The sequence below is a fragment of the Electrophorus electricus genome, chromosome 20 (genome assembly GCF_041902795.1).
Source record: "Electrophorus electricus isolate QZ-2024a chromosome 20, ASM4190279v1, whole genome shotgun sequence".
In the NCBI taxonomy this organism is placed as follows: Eukaryota; Metazoa; Chordata; class Actinopteri; order Gymnotiformes; family Gymnotidae; genus Electrophorus; species Electrophorus electricus.
In genome coordinates this window covers 13626942-13649576 of record NC_137516.1, presented here as the reverse complement: position 1 = coordinate 13649576, position 22635 = coordinate 13626942, and the positions used below count along the sequence as shown (strand labels likewise).

At 39.8% G+C, this 22635-nt stretch overlaps 2 protein-coding genes across 4 annotated transcripts in view; both read left to right on the top strand.

Annotated features, from left to right (window-relative positions):
* The first annotated feature begins 343 nt into the window (after positions 1-343).
* ebna1bp2 (EBNA1 binding protein 2) lies at positions 344-3697 on the top strand. Its single transcript, XM_035536023.2, has 9 exons — positions 344-535; positions 924-1007; positions 1197-1372; positions 1570-1693; positions 1971-2060; positions 2163-2238; positions 2353-2440; positions 2842-3007; positions 3107-3697. The coding sequence occupies exons 1-9, from the start codon at positions 458-460 to the stop codon at positions 3152-3154; spliced, it is 930 nt and encodes a 309-aa protein (XP_035391916.1). The 5' UTR covers positions 344-457; the 3' UTR covers positions 3155-3697.
* A 5836-nt stretch (positions 3698-9533) lies between these two features.
* LOC113570092 (low-density lipoprotein receptor-related protein 8) overlaps positions 9534-22635 on the top strand; it is a 54164-nt gene continuing 41062 nt past the window's right edge. For all 3 annotated transcript variants that reach the window (XR_004777143.2, XM_035536487.2, XM_035536486.2), the window contains exons 1-2: positions 9534-9660; positions 10291-10410. Coding sequence is in view for 2 of the 3 variants with exons in the window: in XM_035536487.2 (XP_035392380.1) it covers positions 9594-9660; positions 10291-10410 (187 nt within the window). In the remaining variant the exon portion in view is untranslated. The remainder of the gene's footprint in view (positions 9661-10290; positions 10411-22635) is intronic.

Sequence of the window (22635 nt, the reverse complement as noted above, 5' to 3'; positions counted from 1 at the left end):
AAACCACTAGAGGACGCCACAATGTGTGCCGAATATGACTGCCCAAATGTGCGTTTAAAATAGAAAAATAAGTTTAGGTAGAAGTAAATGTTCACAAAACCAAAAAAAAAAAAAGATTTTGTTGTAATTAAAACTGCTCTTGGCCTCAAAAAATTCTAGTTGTAGCCAGCTGTTTGAGGATAATAGTGGTTTAAAAGATTATATATCTGTAAATTACTGTTTTTGCTGCTATTTGCAAGCTTCGGATGTACTTTATTTGAAGTGCTTTCAAAAATAACTCGAAGACGCTTACGTAGGGGTACTCGGAACTATCCTTGGATGACTCTTTATGCTACCCGGACAGTGGATGCCCACGCAACATTTATGCATGCCACGACTGGGTCTCGCACGTGAAAATCAGCGGAGCTGATTTTGCTTACAATTGTTGTTTTAAAAATACTTTAGTTTACTGTCAAATATGGTGGATATGGATGAGGACTGCCAACTGGGACTAGAATCAGAGGAGGAGGAGGATAGCGAATTATCAGATGGGGAGGTGAGAACACTATTGTTGTTAAGTGGATTAACGAGTTAATTCCTGGCTTCTGTAACGAATATAGCGAATATAAAACATCTTTAGCCGTGTAACTTCACTGTGTTCTAGTTGCGGAATGCCCTAACGTAACGCTAGCTAGCTAGTTAAACTGAGGGTGAGTTACAGACAATTTAGGCAGAAATGTTTGATAGCTAGTTAGCCAACTAATTATTTTTATGGAAAAAACTGTTTTACTTGTAGATTGGTTTTACCAAATGTGCCGCTTTACTGCTTCCTGTTAAAGTAACTTAATTGCATTTTCGAATATAGGTTAGCTATGTACGTTTACCGTAGCTGTGTAAATTTACCTTAGCTATGTTACCTGAATGTTTGACTTTCTTTTATTCAGCTTCAAGAGGCTTTTGCCAAGGGGCTGCTCAAACCGGGTTTGAACATTCATGTGCAAGAGTCGCGAAAGGCTGTCAGTAATGTAGTGAGTTCATGAGGATAACGATCTTTCCATTTGATTATACATGTTCACTTGTTTGCTGAGTTTTATCCCCCAACGCTAAAGTAGTTAATTGCTCTCATAATGATCAAATCTGCACGATGCAGTTAGATGACATGCTGTAACAGGTCTCAGGTCATCTTGTGTTGTAATATGTACATATGTTTTTACAAGGAAGGGCTCAAGAAATGCCTAGCTGAATTTAAGAGGAGTCTTCCGTGGGTTGAGAGGCTGGACCTCACGAACTACCCAGCTATTGACATTGTGGCAAAAGCAGAAGGGAGACTAGAACAAAGTCAAAACAATGAAGAAATCAATACAGAGGATGACTTTCAGAGAGAAATGTACTTGTAAGTTCATTTTCCTTGTTTATTTTCTTCAAATAAACGTTTTCTTGGCCTATAATTGAACAAGCTAATAACGTATCAATCGTGTTTTGAAATTTTTAACAGTAGTAGTGGTATTTGCAACTGTCCTACATTAGGATTGTTAGTTACCTTAATGTGCTATCTACATGTGTAACTAACCTTTGGTGTTGCACTGCCAGCTATCGTCAGGCTCAAGCGACTGTTCTAGAGGCCCTGCCAAAGCTACAGAAGTGTGATATTCCTACCAAACGGCCAGACGATTACTTTGCAGAGATGGCTAAAACAGATCAGCACATGCAGAAGGTATGTTCTCTACTTACTGCTGCTTCTGTGAGCCATCAACACCTTTCTCCATAATAGTGATGTCTCACTGGATACTCATCTGTTTTCATTTGATGTGTAACATTAGTCAAAAATAAAGAAAAGAGAACACACTTATTATGGTTCATGATAATATAGAGAATCTGTGTCATTTAATATTTCTCATTAAATATTGCCAGCCTGGCAGATATAGAGGATTGGAAATGTCACTGTCATAATTGTCCTCTTGTAAAAGTTATATTTCTGTGTCATTTTGCAGATCAGAAAGAAGCTGATTCAAAAGGAAATGGCGATGGAGAAATCTGAGAAGGCCAAGAAACTGAGAGAACAGAGAAAGTTTGGCAAAAAGGTTCTCATTTAATTTAACCCTTCCTGCACGAGACCCATAGCTGGTGGTTTTACTGCCGTAGTTTTGCTATTTGAATTGTCGTCGTGTTTTTGCTCTTTGAAGGTTCAAGTGGAAGTACTCCAGAAGAGACAGAAAGAGAAGAAGGCCATGTTGTCAGCAGTGAAGAAATATCAGAAAGGTTTGTGCTTTTTTTTTTTTTTTTTTGTGGTATAGTCACATGTTTCCCAAGAGTAACCCCGCAGGAGTCATTTGGAGGAAATGCAATGTGCTCATAAATAATGGTGGACCTCAGGTATGGCTGACAAACTGGACTTCCTGGAAGGCAATCAAGAGGGGAAAAAAGGAGTAGCCACATCCAAGCCACAGATGAGCAAGCAAGGGTTAGTATGAGCTCTCCTTTTTTAGGTCTGTGTCACATTCTTTGTGCTGTTAGCGGGTACTGCTCATGCAGTATTGTAGCTGTTTTAGGAGTCTGCAGAGCTAACCTGTCCAGCGAGGTAGTTTGAAATCCTCTATAAGGGCAGTGGTAGCTCAGTGGTACTTGACTAGTAATTAGAAGGTTACTAGTTCAAGCCCTGCTATGTTGTCACTGTTGGGGCCCCTGACCAAGGCCCTTAACCCTCAGTTGCTCAAGTTGTACTCGGTCATAAATTGTAAGTCGCTTTGGATAAAAGCGTCAGCTAAATGCAATAAAAAATGTAAAAAAAATAAAATAAAATAAGTAAAAGGCTATGCACACATATTGCTTAAAGTAACACCAGTTGGCATTGTTTTTCCTAAGCCCCAACGCCAAACGCAGGTATAAGGAACAAAAGTTTGGCTTTGGGGGCAAGAAAAAAGGCTCCAAATGGAACACGAAGGACAGTCACAATGACGTATCCAGCTTCCGGGCCAAAACTGCACATGGGAAAATGGACAATAAATTCAGAAAAGCAGGGAAGAAAAATGTAAGGCTGTCTACCCCCTCCGTTCCATCACCTCAGCTTTTGGTTTTGTTTGCATATTTTGTCTTTTGGTTTTGTTTGCTCATTTCAATTTTCTTGCAGAAGCGACCCGGGAAGGAGGCACGGCGGAAGATGAAGGCTCGGAAGTGAGGCACGTGGGCCATAAGTGCCCTTAACGTTAAAGTGGACTTGCGTTGAGTCCTTTGCTGGGCCACCACGTCACTGCCATCCTACTCTTCACTTGCAGCCTCAGTACACTTCACTACATGGCATGGTCTCCAGCTTTTCCTGTTGTCCTTGGACTCGTGAAGTAACTCTCTTACTTTGTTACTCTGCTTTGCAGGGTGGCAATCAAGGCTTCCTTTTGGGTTTGTCTTTTATGTCAGTTTTATTCTCAATTGTGTGCTGTTCTTGTTTCCTGACCTCCTATTATTGTGCAGCATATTCTGATTGCATCTAAGAGAAATTTTATAACCCATTACTGTATCTTAAATGGCTGTTTTTTTTTTTTTGGGGGGGGGGGGGGGGGGTTGGTTGGTTTTTGCAGTGGTAAGTTTAGTAATAGACAGAGAAGTAAATTGGTGAATGTTCTTTTCATGCTCTGCCCCTAACAGACTGTCCTGTATCTTACTATTTTTATTTTGTAAAGCGTGGAAAAGGTACCAGTCACCATAAAATTCATAATTAGGAAAATCTGAAATCCTGTCATTCTTACTGTCATATTTGCATTCTGTGAACCAAACACATTTTCCAGTTAAACTGGTTATAATTTAACACCATTTTCGGAATGATTCAAATTCATTTAGCATTTGGACCTTGAGCAAGCAAAAATACTAATCTCCATAGATTTTATATGCTCATTTAAATCTAATGTGCTTTGGGTATGTTTTAAATGCTGTGCTCTTCATTGCCAGCGGGATATATAAATATTCATGAGGACATAATAGACGGCTGTGCTAATTGGCTTATTTGCCTACTTGTCCCCATTTGAAGTCTGTCAACAGTATGTTTTAGATGGTGGCTGAGCTTAGCTGCATACACAAGCTCAGGGGCCCATTTGGGAACCCCTTAGGTTTCTCACAGAGACCCAGAACAAGTTAAATGTATATACAATAAGTTGCTATTGCAGGCACATCATAGCTATAAGGGAAGACAAAGCCTGGTACCACATCTAAATTAAAGCCAGGAGTGCTGAAATTAAAAGCGTTTTAGGGACTAAAGTGAAATATGTCCGGTTACCATAGCCACCACTTGAACCAGTAAGCTCTCCCAATGTGCCAGCCGTCACTGCATTCAGCCAAAGATTAGTGAAATTGGAGCTCTGAGCGGAGTGTTCTGTCGGAGCTCTCAAGGTCTAGGACCCGGAGAAAACATAAAAATCTAGTTGTTTTACATGCTCTACAATACCTAATCCAACTTGTCAGGCTAGTTCATGAGTTGAAATTTTATAGATTAAAATAATGGGACAGTACAACAATGTCAGGACAGAACGTTTATTCAAACATTAAATTAGCAGAAATATCCAAAAACAGCTACCGATTCACTTATTCATTCAGTAAGCAAGATACAAATTACAGGCCCTAAATGGGTTTTTATTGTGAAGCTGTATTCACAACTTGGTTAGCAGACCTCAGGTTCTACTTAAGGTATACCAAAGTTAAGCTAAATAAACTGATGAGTTTGCTTGTAAGAACACACGGATAGTCATGTTAACATCTGTTCTATGCCTTCTGCAGTCATGACTGAATTTGCAGTAGAAACCATTTGATATTAAGTAACATGTTGCTAAATATCAAAACCATTATAGCAGAGCAGTCAAATATCCTCTTAAGCTAAATATGCAGACAGGGCCTCTACTTCAAAATGTAACCGCAAAAACAACAAAACCAAGAACACTGAACATACTGGACCCAAACTCTAGTCCTTCATAGGCAACATCTACAATCTTGTACTTTTAATAGCATTAAAAGATCTTCAATGCAGGATGGCCACTAACAGAGTAGTCAGGTCTTAAGGCTTAAAAAAAAAAGCAATGGTTACAATGAATAATGTTAGACACTACACCAGATTGAAAACGCCACCTTTACAAATCAGATTTAATGAGTTTAACAATTGTTTTAATCGTTTTTACTATTTAAAATGCAAAATGCCAATAAAGAATTCGAATCAACACATGAATGCATTGTTAATGGATTGTAATTTTACCTAAAGGTATGCTGAAGTTTATGGAAGATAACATTAAATGCATTATTAATATTCAGTAAGACTGGCAGACAAGTATTTCTTGACATAACAGCTGCATCTGGTTTTTAGTGCACTTTTATGGATCAATGCACCCTGTGATTCAAATCTTAACTAGTCATAGATGTGCATTGAAAGCACCTTTTAAGGGTTCTCTAGGAGCGCATGTATTTCCATGTTTCTTTTATTCATCTTCTGCACCTGTTGTCCACAAGCACAATATCTCTTCCTTGTATGTGATTCCTGCACTGGGAAAAATGGACAGCAACTGTTTTAACAAATTCTGTAAAAACTTCTATAAAACCTATGGGTGCCATAACTTTGCAAGACACAAGCCCTGCCTTTATTTAACTTTAGTAGCTGCACTTTTATCTTAGCTACTTTACATAGAGCTCTGTTCATACCAGGTTGTAGAGATTCCTCAGATCCTTGAAACACCATCCCAGTTGGACAGGTGGTAATCATGAAGTAACAGGTCACCCTCTCCACAACCAAAGGGGTGTGTGGCATATGATGCAAAGAAGGCCATGGGGCCATCCTACGAGCAGACATATTATCAAAAAAACCACCTACTGATTCTCAAAGATAACTATAAAACATTAAGAAGTGCAAGTTGTACTGTGCTGTTCAGTTTATTCATATTGTTAAAAATGCTTTGTGTTATGGTAGAAAGAAAACAAATGGATGTTGTTTGGGGTAGCAATGGTGGGGTGTTAATTAAGATTGAGAAACTGATAAATTAGTGCACTCTAAAAATTAATATGTACTGCCTAGAGGATCATTAAAATGTAGTTATAAAGTATGTCAGTCAATGGGTAAGATAGTTATGACTCAGCAGGAACAGGTTTATTCATTTATCCACACATGGAACTACATATACTGTAGCTACAGTATAAAATTATATTATCAGTTATACTAATAATCTAACCAAAATTCATGATTAATTTATAACATCCATTTAAACTTTCTCATCAGTATTTAAAACCACACGACCAGGAGGAATGCACTATGGATAGGATAATATCACTACAGTGAATTGGTTGAAGTGAATTTTCTCATTTGTGGCAGCAGGCGTTCGGGGAATATATTCTAAATAAAGATTTAGTACTTTCAATTTCAGTTCAGCAACCGCCTAGAATTACACTCGAAATCCACATCAGAAACTTACCTGTGGTGCCCAGCTCTTTGGAGGACATACTATTGTACCAGGTGGTAGGTGAGGAAAGCCAACGGCTCCTTGGAAAGCGCCTGGTGTGGGCGGACACAGGCTAACCAGGAAAGGCGGGCATGCATAACTGTTGGGATGGCGGGGATGCAGGTGAAAGGGCAGCGGCACTAATATTTCGCTTGAGCAAATGTTCTTCGGAGCCGCTTCCGTTACAATGTACTCCCAAGGAACCTGGGTTGGGTCTAAAAATAATATTAAATTGTAAATATCAAGGTTTCGTAAAAGACTGTTAGATAATTGTGAAAATACAACATGGGCTGCGCAGCTAGCCAAGTTGGCTAATTAGCTAATTTGCTTAGTCAGCTACATTTATAACGGACCTGCGCCTAAGAGGCACCCTGAATATTATAACCATTATAACTAATATAACGGTTTTTAATTCCTACCTCTGCAAACGGCATCTTCCGTTCCTCCTTTCGAGTCATTATAACGGGTACTTTGCCGTGCGAGGTCCTCGATCTGCTCTGGCCGCCTTTCAGGATCGTTTGCACGCCACGAACTGGTCGTTGGGACCTCAAGATCGGTATACGTTTTGCCGTCCACTTCGCTACGAGGAACTGGGGTGTTGATTTCACTCACTGTCTCATCTTTATTGTCATTTAATACGTCGCCATTCACACTTGAACACCCACCGATGATTTTTACAGGCAAGGACCTTAAGTCGGCTTTCGAGCCACAAGGCCCGTCTTCATCGGATCGAGAAACCGTTACCTCCGTTCTCGTATTCACGGCGGTCAGTGTCTGCTCCCGTTGAATCTTCTTTAGTCGTCGCTGAGTTGCCATAATTTTTGTTCGCTCCGAGATAAGAGAGCATTTCCAGCATTTACATGACATGAATTGGCATTTACCTGAATGTCCTTTCAGTTGAACGATGAAGCCATGATTGCGACATCTCGCACACTTCGGGCTCCGCGCCACGTTTCTTTTCGAGGTGTTGTGATCTTTCGTTGTAGAGATGTTTGCCATAATAAGTGACGGTCTCAGGTATGCATAAACATTTCAAATGTAAAATAAATGTGTACTGAAAAACATTTTTGAACAGCACTATTGAAAACTAAAGCGATAATCTGTCAAAGACTCCTAGTTTGCGACGAAGGGTACAGACGCGACGTGACGTGACACTATACAATGTATCGTTTTCTTCGTGGGAAAGTCCAACGACAAATTTCCCAAGTCAGTTTTTACCAAGTAGACGTCAGACGTTTAACATACTTGTCTAGGTTTGTCTGAGTTTCCAAGATAGCGGGTCATAGCTTAGCGCTGTGCCCAACATCTCTAGCTATTATAAATTTGGATAAGTTGGACCATTACGAGGAAGAAACATTTAATACAGTTAAAGTACGAAGAATCAGTGGCATTTTCATTTGGATGGGACCTATACTTTATGGGACTTATTAACCCCAACCCCCTACCCGCACCAGACATCACAGTCCTATACATGGGGCCTACAAATCCATTTACAACTAAAGACTGCAGAAAAATTACTAGATAATGTGCACTAGACAGATTTCAGAATACAGTTAAACAAATTTATCAGTATTTCTTAAAGTGGCAAGCGAGAGAATTATTTTATGCAGTAAACATACTCAGTTTTTAACAACACTGCTCATTAATGTCTGTTTTCCCACTGGATCTGATTACTTTTTTGTAGGTCAGAATCAGTACATTTTATTCTGCTTAGCACTACCATATATTTTTTTCCTCAGACTCCTCTGTATCTCTACCTTCATGTAGCTACAAGATATTATTTTACATGATTAAAGCAACAACTAAATTGCAAAATCCTGATAAAAGCAAGCAAGCAAGCAAAAAAAAAGCAACCAAAAAACAAACACCCCCCCCCAAAAAAAACCCAAAAAACAAATAAATACACAATCACCTCCAACTTTATTAGACATTAATTTATCAGATACACCCCGTAGGCATAGCTACAGTAAGAAATTATTATATCATTAGAAATTATCTGTTGTCATTCACAATTTGTGCTGGGAATTTCCTAAATGTTCATGCTCAGTTTTTGACCAAAGTGCTGTTGGCTGGGTACTACATTATTGACATGGCAGCCCACAATCTGCAGCAGTCACACTGCTGTGTCTGATAACCTCATAGCCATGCAACATGTCACTTTCATGTGAGTGTTGCTGTGGTCAGCAGTAGTCCTGTGATCAGTAACTGACTGGTGATGGACAGGGCAAATGGTGACTGACAAAGTGCACACTGGCAGCAGGTGCTACAGTCTGTAACTGTACACCTATAGCTATTGCTGTACATATAGGAGTTTGTAGGTAGATGTTTCCAGTAAAGTGGTGAGAGTGAAGAAAAATACAAATAAAAGTCAGGAATCTTCAACTGTCCAATTCTAACAGACAACTTGATTTATCTAAGCCAAAATCTTGCTTTATGACACCACCCTCCAACCCTTAGCTATACTTGGCGTTTCGTGATTTGGGAAAATATGAAGGTAGATAATTCATGTAGAACCTAAAGATAGTGTGGGGGCTAGGGGTGGGAATGCAGTTTACCGTTGTTAAAGTAACCGTTGTTAAAATCCCGTTAGCGCCAGTCGTGACCTAGTTTTGACTGACAGAATATCTGTCATTGTAATATGCAGTGGATTGGAGATAGTTGAGATGTGAATGTTGCCTTATGAAAGACCCCATAATACGAACAAAATGAATGCTGAGTCATCTTTCGTACAGTAGGCTATTGGGGTTTTACAGACTATTGATTGTCTGCAGTACGGGGCTTTCTTTTTTGATAGTGATGGCAAAGGGGTGTACGTCTTTATAAACACAGGCTAGATACGAAAGCGCGTTTTCTTTTATCATCAGTAGGTTAGTCGGTGAGAACACTGGAATGTTCTCTGTAAATGATCAATTCTTACTCCGTTCTTACTCCGTTTCACCGTTCGCCTCTGAATTCTACATTCCCATTTCAGTCCGCGACCAACGTGGCTCATAATTCATATTAGCACAAACCACGCCCACGTTTGGTGTCGTCATTGATTCAAATCGCGGGAGAAGCGATTGGAGACTCAGTGAAGTAGAGCTGTCGCGTCACTGGAGGAACGCCGCCGGGACCTGCTTTGTTTGTGGATGAACACCATTATCCATCTCCGAAATGTGGACTGTAATAGGAAAATTACTATTTTTGCATTTTGTAATGATGGAGGTTTATTCGGGAAAAGGTTAGTTATTTTCAAACTATGCAAAGGCAACATGAATATTTAATGAATTAATAATGCTGGGTCCTGCGAAATCTGTCATGGTTGGTTGTTTTAGTACAAGACGCGCATAGTGGGCTACTTTTGCGTCTTGCATCTCGTGTTAATGAAAATGTATATGACTAAAACATGTACTCATTCATAACCACTTAAGAAATTTGTATCCATTGAGTAAAGTACGCACAGAATATCTGGTATAAGCCTATAAAACATAAAATAGAGGTTTGTCCACCTGACGTGATTGACAGTTATTGTTCCCGGAGTATGATCTTCTCTACTGAAATTGTTAATATCGATCTGTGGACATAATTGACCTGAGGACATGCTTATGTAAAACAACTAAGAATATTTTGTGCACTTATTGCTTTTCTCTTTTTTTTGTGTGTATGATTGGTTGGCTAAATGGTGCGTGCTGAGATCTTAAACTGCACAAAGCCAAAGCCAGATGAATTTATACTCAGTAAAATTATCCCTAATATACCAAGATTGGGCGATTTGTGCTTCGAAGCTTCCTCTCTGTTCATAGTTTATTGTCGTACGCATAAACCAATCTGAAATATACTAGAACGATATCTTCGGTGTTTTTAAACACAGCGGACGAAACGGAGTGTGAGGATGGACAGTTTCAGTGCAATAACAAGAGATGTATTCCGACTATATGGAGATGCGACGATGATGACGACTGCTCCGACAACAGCGACGAGGAAAACTGTCGTAAGTAATATCCCGTGTTGTGAGGTGGAATGACAAATGTGTAAATGTGAAAACGAGGGAGATAAGCTAGTTCTTTTAAGAACCAGGGTCCACTACACTAGTCTTAATATCTCATTGTATGAAATCTTTTAAATTAATAAAGCAACGTTTTTTCTTCATCACGTTTTATTTAATACTAGTATTTAAATTTGGTACTGAGGTGTTTTATCTTCTTAAATATCTTTTGTGACGTCTGCCTCACAGACCTATAGACTCAGCAGGTGAAAAATCACCAATATTTAAATTATCTCTACAATGTTTGAACACTAAGCTGCAAAATTTAAAGGTGACAGAAAAACCAACCCCCTTTGGGGGCCACATGATAGACAGCACCGGACACTTAGACATAAAGGTATTACTTTCAAGAAAGATTCTAGGGAGCGTGCCTGGTACAAAGATATTTAACCACCTAGAAATCGGTTGCTTTCTTGTCGTAAATCCAACAAGCTTAAAGCTATGCAGAGGCTGTAAGTCAAATGCTCCCTCAGCGTTCATGATTGCCACCAATCAGATTCTGTCCACTCAGCCCCATGGTGAAATCACACGATGTCGGGCCACACTCATAGAGCTCTTGCATATGTCAAAACTCACTTAAAAAAAGCCAATCAGTTCTTTAATATTATATAAAGTGCTATTTCCAGTTCAGCCATTTTGTAATAATATGTTCATCATCTTCTCTTGGTAAAAAGCAGTTGTATTGTTTTGAAGCATTGGAAGGAAACGGTATCATCACATGTTTCACCTTCATGTTGTACTCATTTAGCTCCTCCACTGTGTAGCAATTTGATGTTATTAGTTTTTCTCTTTTTTCTTACTTTTGACATTTCGATTGTCATTCCATGTTGTGAGAGACCACAAAGGGTTTATTTCAGTCTAGAATGACAGCTGTTTACTGAGTAGTGAGTGAGTTCTGAGTACTTGACTCTAGTACCTGTGTGGAGTGTCCTGTGCTGAGCAAATTCTATTATTTGTATTGCCCATTGTTACAATTACAATCTTGCCCTTGGGTTGAAAAGCTTCATTATTTAATGATAAATGATAATGATTTCTAACTATAGCAGGTACAAATATACGATTTGACCTTCTCATAACTTTATCTATTCATCTCTCTCTCTTTCTCTCTTTCTCTCTTTCTTCCCCCTTCCCCCTTTCTTTGTCTCTCTCTCTCTCTGTGTCCCTTTTGCTCTGTGATTCTCTCTCTCTCTCTCTCTCTCTCTCTCTGTCTCTCTTTCTCACCTCCTCCCTCTGAGCATGTGGCCTACATTTATTTGGAGCAAAAACAAGACAAGCAGAAACAATAGCTTGGAGAATCCTTTCTGCAAAAGCCATCAAGCCATCCCACTTGCAGCACTTGTTTTTCTTTTTTTTCCCTGCCCGGGTTAAACGCAGTGCCAGGAGAGCTTGTGCCCGCATGTTGCACATCGGCGCACGAACATAGTCCAACATAGCCGAGTGCACCATGGCCGGCTGCTGAGATAGAACAAGTCCCAAGGCTTTGGGGTGTGTGTGTGTGTGTTTGTCTTTCTGCATAATTCATGTTGCTGTTGCATTTGCAGTCTTGCCCACTTGTTCAGGTTTTGCACTGTAAAGGGCAGCAGGGTTACTCCACCTGTTAGAGCAGGACAACTGTCCAAATCCTTCACCTCGTGGGAATTTCTTTCTCCATTTACAACTGTACTGATTTCTTAAAGGTCCAGTCAGGAAGAGTCAAAGCTCTGGCCCAGCCACTTCACTGTAGCAGCGAAGGAAAAAGAACATATTGCACATTCAAGTGACATCCAAAGATAAAGTAAAGGGTGGCTGTGTGGTAGCACTGCGGTGGCATGGCCAAAGCAACGGATCAGCTTTTAGTGCCACATGCAGTGTTGTCTGAGCTTGCTGGATTTTGCTGTCGCGGTAATGAAAATGCACCTAGCTGTTCCTGTGACACCAGGCCAGGCCAGCAACTGCATACTAAGTGTAGATTTGTGTAGTTGCGTTATCTTTGGGTATGCAGGCACAGACAGTGGTTTTGCTTTAAGACCCTAATGCATTTGCGCTTGATGACTGAAAAACTGTGGATTACATCCGTCCTATGCCAGTCAAAACAATTCTGCAAATGGGGTTTTTTTTTTTTTTGTCTCACAGACTGCTCACAGATCAATGGATTTATTGATCTCACTCATTAGTGTATTACACCATCCTGCATTGAGTTCGGGTTGGTTGCTGGTACACCATCAGCTGACCTTTCCGTGTGATGTATTCACCTGACCCCATCCCCCCGTGGATGCTCTACATCCCCCTGATCAATGCTGCCCCCATCTCCAGGACACAACCAGAGCAATGGCTGCATGGGTCTGTGGGGGCATGGGGTAGATGATGCTGCTAATCTCCGGATCTGTACTAATAATGCATCTCTTTTAACCTGCTGAAATGGAATGGCTCCACAGAGCTCAACATTTTCTTATACAGTTTTAGCTTGGGGTACCGGATAATCCAGGACTGGTTCGCTGGCATTTACCATGTAAGAAGAAAAATGCCAAAATCATGCAAAAAAAAAAAAAAAAATCTCCACAGATCAAAAGTTGTAATTATGCATAATAGGTCTCGATATTCACTTGTATTCTTGAAATAATCACAACCATTAGCAAAAGCACCATTACACAGATTGACATACCTTATTCTTTATAGACTGTGATGTCCCTGCTTTCTCTGTCTTTATGTAATTTTTCCTCCTGGTTGTTATCAGCGCAGGGCTTAGATGAAGTGGTCTGGCAGTTTTTATAAATAGAAGGGGATTGACGCCCCCTGGAAGAGCCCTCATGTGATGTGATTTCAGAAGAGTTTCAGGGCTTTTGTTGGGCCATGCTGCTGAAGGCTTGTTTACCCTGCTAGCAAAGCCATGTCGGTTATTCGGCAGACGTGCTTAAGTAGGACATTTGTGGCAGGGGTGTGCCGTACCTCTGTTTCCCGACCAAGCAGGGACACTCTGTGAAGCTGTTTGAGTGTCTGCCTTAGTCTGGGTTAGTCTGGGTACTGTGCACATTTTTTTTTTTCTTCTTCTAATATCAGAAAACAATGCACTTTGGCAGCCAGAGAGAATTATAAAAGCCTCTTCATCCTGGTGAGAGGTTTGATTGGATCTTCCAAGGTCTGTGTAACTCTGATATCAATTGTTAATCAGAAGGTCCATCTTTAAAGCCTCCCACCAGCAAACAGCACTTTGTATAAAACCAAATGGGACTTAGTGTTATTTTGTCTTTCACATGTGCACTACTACAGTGGAATTCCACCCATGTTTACTGCACATCTATGGCAGATATGCCAGAAATAAATATTTCCAAGTTGTTTTTAAATTAATACATTTCTGACATTTAGGCATGACATTTCCTCCCCCCCCCACACACACACCAAGGAACACCTTAAAAGTATTTTACTACTTTTACTACTTGTTAACCCGGTTATCTGCTCAATAGCACAAGCTATATACATTATACAGTACTGTACAGTACAGTAATTAAGTCAATATGAGTAAGTATTACACCAGGTGCTTAGCAGGTGCTAGTAGTGTGTTTATTTGGACCTTCTGTAACTCTGTGGGAGTTAATACTTGCCTTTTACTGTGTAAGTCATTAAGCACTGTTACTGTTATTTAGCTACTGTACCTATGTTCACAGACTAGCTATTGGGTGAGGGGGTGCTGGCTTTAAGATGGAAATAATGAAGCTTATGTGCTTCGTTCTGATTGGATGACAATCTTTTGGTGATAATTGGTTATTTCTTTTTGATCAACTTGCTTTCTGGGTGAACACTCAGACTAAGTACTTCACAACTGATTTCAAATCATGATGTTATCCCCTGTAGTCAGTAAATCACAACAGGCCACAGTAAATGGATGTACAGAGAATCGCAATTATACACTTTGAGATGCAAACAGCACTACCTTCCAAGTCAACAGGTCATACCAGTTGTGTTGGAGTGTGACATATGGGTTCACGATATAGATGGAAACAGTATATTGTACTTGCATTCCTACATACTGAGATTGCAATGCGCCTTGCAATGTATTACAATACACTGGGGAAGTCTTAATGTGACATGGTTCTGGCTTGCATTATTTTGATCAAAACTGTCTACTTTGTTTGGATCATGTCCAGTCTATGATTCCTCAGGACACCTCCCAGAACACTCAGCTGAAACATCTGAAATGGGTTCAGATGCTCCCGGCAGGCTGATCTGCATTTTGCAGCTTTATGCAATACCAGTATTGCAAAGGCAAATATTGATTAACAGATGATATATTGTGCAGGCTTTATGTGAGTCCATATTTCACTTACTAATGGAACTAAATGATGGACAAAATACAGGGTCCCCACACTGTACTTCCCAGAATAATGTACGGTCTCACACAGCAGGCTGATCTCCTATCTCCTGTACTAAACCCTCTGCCAGACAGCTGCACCTGAGGGCTTCACTATGCTGACAGGAGTAAGCCTCTTTGTACAGCAGATGGATAGAGGACTCCTCCATTATGTAAGAATACAATCTGACAATGAACTGGACACAGAAAATACCTCACCAAAGAGTCCTGGTAAATCCAGAGATGTAGAGAGAGTGCAGGAGAAGGGCTCCGCAATATTGACAAAAAATGATTATTGCAAATATTTTCAATGGTATAGGGACTGCAATCATTAATCACAATAAACATTGATTGCTACACTGCAGTCTACAGACACAGTGCACTCCAGGATGTGCATGTTTTGGCAGGAGACATGAGCACCTGCAATTTGTCAGAACACTCTTTGGAAACATCTGGCACCACAATGATTTATTAGAGGATTCAGTTGATGTGTGGTGTAGTGTATTGCTGGAAATGTTTGATTATGATGCAGCAGACATACAAGTACACAGGAAAAGCTAATTGCATCCTTTTATGATCATATAATTACTGAGGCCAAAATTGCAATTTTGATTAATATGTGATTAATTTAATATGTGATTAGCCATAGGAAGGAGTGATATAGAGAGAAAAACAGTACGAAACAGATCACTCAGAGTCAAAAGTCTGTTGCAGATTGAGAAACAAATACTGAGAAAGAAATAACTGCAGCGACGTCAAAGGAACTTTGAGAATTTGGAGTTGTAGTATTTGTTTTTGTGAAAAAAAGGTTGATGTAGATGTTTGCATTTGTGATAAATAGTAATAGTGACTTCTGATATTGGGAAGTGGTAAATCAAATTATTGAAGGACTTGTGACATTCTTGTTATTTAGCATTCTGCACGATTATTTATTTGCCACATAAGGGATTCCTTAATCTTGTAACATCTTGACACAGTTTAAGTAGCTGAGCATAGCACCGGTGCTACTTTATAACAGTACCTACACACAAATCTCATCATTGCTTTTAATGAATTCTTCTAATTGTGCCATTCTCATCTCTTACGCTCTTCCCTAATATTGCAGAACAATGCAATTCCCTTCTGATAAAGGATTCTTTGAAGAGTTTTTTAAATGCTGCCCTTGTGCTCTGGTTTAGAAAATCGTCTTTAATGTGTGGTTTAAATTTCCACTTCAGAGCATTTTTTAATGCAGTGCATCTTCTTTTAAGACAATCATCCAGCCATGACTATGTTCTCTGTCACCTGATGCTCAGTATGCAATCGCAACCATAATTGCTTTAGTCCTTGAACCCCTGTGGCGTAAGTATTTTAAACTAACCTCCTATCCATGCCATAGATTAGCATCCTGAAAGGTGTCTGCTTGCGCTCTCTCTCTCTCTCTCTCTCTCTCTCTCTCTCTCTCTCTCTCTCTCTCTGCTTTTTTTCTGTTGTCTACCTCTTTGAACCAGCCCCCAACGTGACTCTTATGGACCCTGCAGTCTAAATCTGGGCATTATCTGCAATTAGTGAGAAGAACGCTGAGAAAAGATTAGCAAATGCTGGGTCAGAGCATTTCTATTGATGCAAAGGCAAGACTCTTAACGACCTCTTCATGTCTCCAGCATTTGCGGGGGTTTTTTAAATGATATTTTGTAGCATATTACCTTGTTTGATGTCAGGGTAATAATGTGATGGAAACCACGCTAATGTGATGGATGTGTCATGTGTGAAGAGAGCACACAACCCGGCATTGAGAAGTATTTTCCCATGGAAATACTTAATTGGCCCATGACGTAAACTCATAAAGCATTCATAAATGGACACAAAGATGACATGCACTGACCTAACTAACTGAAAAGCTTTGTGAGTAAGCCTGTATTGGGTTGATTGTAACCTTTTTAGTTGATGTATGTTTCTAATTCCCTCAGTTAGGTTATTATGTACAGAAGTACAGTCTGAGATATTATTACCACTTGCATCATTTCGATCCTAAAATTTGGCCTGACAATTTCATATTCTACCTCATAGTTTATAAATACAGTGTCTGTGTTCACTTCTACTGTAATTTCAGGGCACTTGGAATGATGACACTCCATATTATGAGTGCGGCTTGTTGTACCAGATCAATAAAACGCATATCAGATAGCACTGTAATCAGGCAATCATTGAGAGCCCTGAGGTTTCATTCCCATATGCTGCCTGTGTTTTTTGTTATCTCTCAGAAAGAGCTTCTTATGAAGCAGTGAAGAGCTGAATAGATGTGATGACAGACTCTGCCTTGTTCTTTGATCTTTTACCTAGCTCAGAATGATATGCTCAACAGAATTTATCATGAAATGATGAAAAGGTTTAGAGATACCAAGAATAATGTTGTGGTGGACAGACCTCTTTTGGAGTGTAGAGTTTATAAATTAGGCTCAATGATCCTTGGCATCATCTGGGCCACTCTTTTGTAGCATGGTATATAATCAAAAGATTTAATGACTTTCATTAAAAAAAAAATTGTGGCTGTGAAACAGTGTATATTATTTCATTTGCTTTAATGCTGTCGTGTATTTATGTGAATAATAAAAAATATATATGGTGAAAACACTTGTAAATAAAGTTAAGAACAATGAAATAGACTCAACCAGCTGAAAAGGTTCAGTGAAAGTTATTTTTAAAAATTAGCTGTAGAAACAGTAATCTCACTTACTGAAACTTTGTAATGCTCTGAATTATATTAGGAGCATACTACATTATCCACAGAGCATTCGAAGAGATTCATATTTAGTGTGTGGATGTGATATCATCCACAGGCAGGATTTCTACATTATACATGTATGATGTGTCCAACTGAAAATTAATAGCTTTGTCCCTTTTTTTGTGGTAGTGAAGTCCTTAAGCACTCTTTATATGATACTATAGCAAAAATTAAGATTAAGCCAAAGTGTTGTTTTACCTCATATGTGGCATATTGCTTTATAACGAGCATGTGTGTAACTGATTGAAGACATGTTGACCATCCCCAGCAGGCTGCTCCACTGAGAGACTACATTAATAGTTTATGTGGTATTAATGACGCGTCTGTCACTTTGGAAAAATGTTTCTAAGGAACCAAGTCATTTGAGAGTGGACTTTTCCTTGGTATTCACAGAGTTCAGGAAGAAAGCACATGTTCTCTGACACTGAGAGAACCTTGCTGCGGGTGGCTGGCATTTATGTCTTGAGTCAGTTTTGCATTTTCTCTGCTAAGGAGGTTGAGATGCTAAGCTAGTGGATAATGGTGACACACACATACACACATTCTCTCTCTTACTCTCTCTCTCTCTCTCTCTCTCTCTCTCTCTCTCTTGCTCGCTCTCTCCCTCTCTCTCTCTCTCGCTCACACCCACCCACCCACACACACACACTCACACGGACACACAAACGCACATGTACACATGCACATATAGAGCTGTGAAATCTGTCCACATGTCTGCCAAGAAGAAAAATGGCACTAATGTCATTTCTTGTCAGTCTAGATATGGATGTACATGGTCCACTAAATTGCAGCGTACAGCTCACAGCTTGTCTTCAACTGTCAACAATCCGACCTTCTTCTTCTCCGACTCACTCTTCCCTAGACTATCCATGACACCTGCTCTAGCTCATGAGAGTGGCCTACTGCTCAGTACAGGCTCTTGCTACTGAGAACACTAGCTGCTAAAAGACAGTCTAGCTGCTGCCTAGAGCAACTCTACCTACTGAGAGATGCTCTAGTAGCTCAGATCGGCTGCAGCCGCTGACAGACCTTCTGCCCTCTGATCTAGGCAGCGCTCTAATGCAGGAGCAAAGACAGCAGATGGCCCCTCACTCTCCACACCCCCCCGGCATCAAGTCCCTGGGGATCAAAGCTAGTGAACTCAGAGGAGAATCCATCAAAATGCATCACCGTCACCCAAACCAAGCCAGAAAAAAACAACCCTGTATGGTACAGCACTGAGCTGGATGGAGCAACGATCTTACTGGGAATTTGTAATGGCCTAAGCTATAGTCTAATCAGCCAGAGGAGGGCCAGTCATCGACTCGAAGCTTGTCAAGAGGTCGAAAAGGCCAACGAGAAGATCAGAAAGCCATCCTCTCCGATGGCAGCTAATGCCAGTGGCCTCGTTAATTGAGATGAGAATTATTTGAGTGGTACTTGCTGGGGCATATCTGGTCCATGTGCGCATTTGAAGCATTTGTCTGGGCTCCATCTAAAAAAATGAACATTAGTGTGTGACTAATATGGCGTGCTGCAGTCACAACCTTCAGTGGCTGCATTTCCAAGTCTGACTGTCAGCATCTTTTATTTGGATTTCACTTCAGTAGCCATAGCATGTTCTTAAATATTACAGGGAGTAAAGTTGTGTCTCTGTGGTGATATTACTCAAAGACATGTTTTTGTAAAATGAAAAAGGAGAACTCGGCAAGGAGTAGAGTGAATTATAGGGCACTGAGATTACTTTTTGTAGCACAAGTTAATTCTAAATGTCTATCTTAATATTTAGGCTTCAATATTTAGCTACCATGTCTAAAAATTCAGAACAAAATTCAGTTTGTTGTGCATTTAGCAAATATGTGTTTCTCACCTGAAAATAAACATATAGAACACTCAGGCAGCATCTTGGTAGACATGGCAACTGCTTACCTCTTTTGGAAGTGACTGAACCTTCCCTGCATCGATCTGAGCTGGACCTGCGCCTGAAGATCTTGTGGGGGCGATTTTTCAGCCTGTTAGACATTAGCGCTGACTTACATGTGGAGATCATCTCTTAGGTCAGGTGCATGCCACAGATGCAGGCTACTGTCTCAGTGATTTTTTTGGTACCAACACAATGTATGCATTTGGGAAAAGATTCACATCAAAGACCAGATGAAGCAGTGAGTGTAGACACACAAATACACACATATCAACATACACACATATGAATAGTCACAAATGATCAAAATATATCTAAAATCATCTAATTGTTATTTTTGCTGCAATGCAAATATGACCTAATTCATTTAAATAAAGGACAACAAATCAGGGTTTGCTATTTGTTGTCTGGGAGAAACAATTTGTTGTACATCGTCCTATAGGTGTCGCAGGTATTTAGCATATCATTAGCATATTCTTCATTGTAGTTACACTGTAAACATCAACAGGCAAACAGCATTTTAAATTCAATTTTTGACTGAAATGAAAAGGTTTCGAGATATAATGCAATGTGCATAGCGATGTAATCTAGACATTCGTTGATGTGTTATTTTCCTCAGGGATTGAATGAAGTCATTTGTTGCACTGGAAGTATTATATTTTCAAATCTATTATTGATTATTTAGTGAAACATAATGGACTGGGCACCATGCCAAAATGGTTACAGTAGCATTTTTCTTTTATCCTTCTGGTACAATAGCTTCAAATTCTGAGATTAGAGTCAGAATGACAGTATATTTCCCATGCATTAAACTTGATTGTTCCCCTCATCAATGTGAGATAAGCTTTCTTTTTACTAGCCAGTGGATAAATGTTAAATTTGATGAAGAGCAGACATTTGTGTGCACCAGATGAACATTATGGCCTGTAACAATGTCTGTCTCACACATAGTCCCACATGAGACAATTAGAAGTAGGACTGCAGACAAAACTACCTGCAGAGACTAACAAAAGACACATTTTATCTAGCCCAAATGGTACAAGAATAAAAGACACTCTCTATATTGGTTTTATTTAATGCTTCACTGTAAAAACAAAGAAAAAAACATACTAGAATAAAATGGAGCAAGAAAGCAAGTGTAATAATCGAGTCAATGTAATTTTATTCATCAGAAACTTAAATAATAGACCGCAGGTCTTGATTCTGACAGTAGATTTTCCGGCAGTTTGGAGGAAGGACAGATTTGTCTGGCTGATAGAATCTCCAGGCTCGTAACTCCTTTCATGTACAAGGCAGGCCTTTGATTTTCAGACTTCGGTACACAGTGTGATTATTGCCTGTCCTCTGAGACTTTGGTTAAGGCCAGTTTCTGGGACCAAGCATTACCAGCTAATCTTTACCATTGGCCACTGGAAGAGAAATGTCTAATGAAGCATCTACTTGAAGTAAAACAACATTGTAGGTTTCACACAGAAGCCTGACATATTGGACATTGCTTAATGTGCATTTCACCCAAGGTCTAGCAATGCTCACCATTATTATTGCAACATGCAACATTTTCTTTAAACTTTGGCAGTAACCTACAGGGCTTTATTAGCTGACATAGTTTTTTAATTTTTCTCTAGGTATTAAACCACAAAGAAGCAGATGACTGTGTATGGAAATGGAACCCATTTCATACTGGTTAAAAACCATTTACAGCTTGGTGCCAACAATATGTCAGTATGTACCATGTACTATAGAGGATTTCTAAAACATTGTGAACCACATGGAAAAAAAACTATCGAATCCAATAGTTTTAACAATATTAACACTACAACTGTAACTGTATGCTTAGCGTAGAAACTCACCTAAAAATAACAACAAACAAAAATAATAATCTCTGCATTCTTGGCTGTGTGACGTAGCTCTAGAACCTTTGCTGCATCTTCTGGGGTCTGTCCTTCTAGTCTGACACAGACTAGAACATCAGCCGAGTGTCTTATTTGGTCCTTATCATGACGTCTGTCTTGTCGTACGACTGTCATGCCCAGATATCAATTTGTCCACTGCTTTGCTCCACTACTGTGACCACCCCTGCTGCCACATAGCAGATCTAACCCCAGCCAGTCAAAAGAGCTCAGATGAACGTAGTGAAAGTAGTGAAAGGGAGATTTGAGAGCGTTGGCCAACAATGTCAGTAGTGGAGTATTGGGAGAGCAGTGATGGGGATTTCTGCATGGGGCCCTTTCTTCTCATTCTCTGGATGCAGACACAGCAACGCAGTCCACTGTAAATGGGATTTTCGTACACGGAATGAGGGCTATTTAATTTTTGAGGTTGGAAACGCAAATTAAATGCTTATCTTCTATTCATCATTGAACTCAGCTTTGAAGATGCATGTAAAAGGTATAGGCTTGACTATTGTATTTGTGTGTTTGCGAGAGATGGAAAGTGTGTGTTTTTTTGTTGGAGTAATCACATTTATTGCCATGTTGTATACTTGTGTTGTCCTTTTTTTCCCTAAATGTTCACTAATGAGGTCTTGAAATTTCACTGGGCTTGTTAGTACCTAATCGCTCATCTGTTTTATCGGGTTAAAGACCTGAGCTTAGAGCTTGGCGTCAAAGATTCAAGAAAACCACTGATCTTAATCGCAGAGCTCTCGGAGGGGGAGATTCTCTTAAGCCAGAGGATGAGATGGGAGGAAGGAAAGAGAAAACCACACTCACATACACTTCTAACAAAACAGGAGCGTCTACCCAGCTGCCAAGGAGTCAGCAGGTGTTCACGGCTAGAAGGTAGACCTGTTCGAGAGGTGCGTTGTTCTGTACCACGCTCATGGTGGGTGTGGGTGTGGGGGTCGCGAAGCAGCCATGGCTACGTGTTTTGTTGCTGGCATATTCTTTTTATTTGACTCACCTATAGCTGTGTGGGGGCGTACTTGCCTTATGTATGCTTTTTATTCTTGAAGTGATTTTGAAGACCACCACTCTGTCTTGCCTGAGGTGACTCAGAATGAGTTTGCAGTGAGAAGCTGATGAGAATTTGTCATTTCTGTGGGCTGAGTTCTCACATTATGGGATTTGTTCATTTGTTTGTTGAAGCATCCTTTGTTTCAATAATAATAAAAAAATATTTTTAAGAAGTTTCCTTATAGACTTGAAATGTTTTGGATTCTGTTGTTTCTATAGTGTCTTTTAT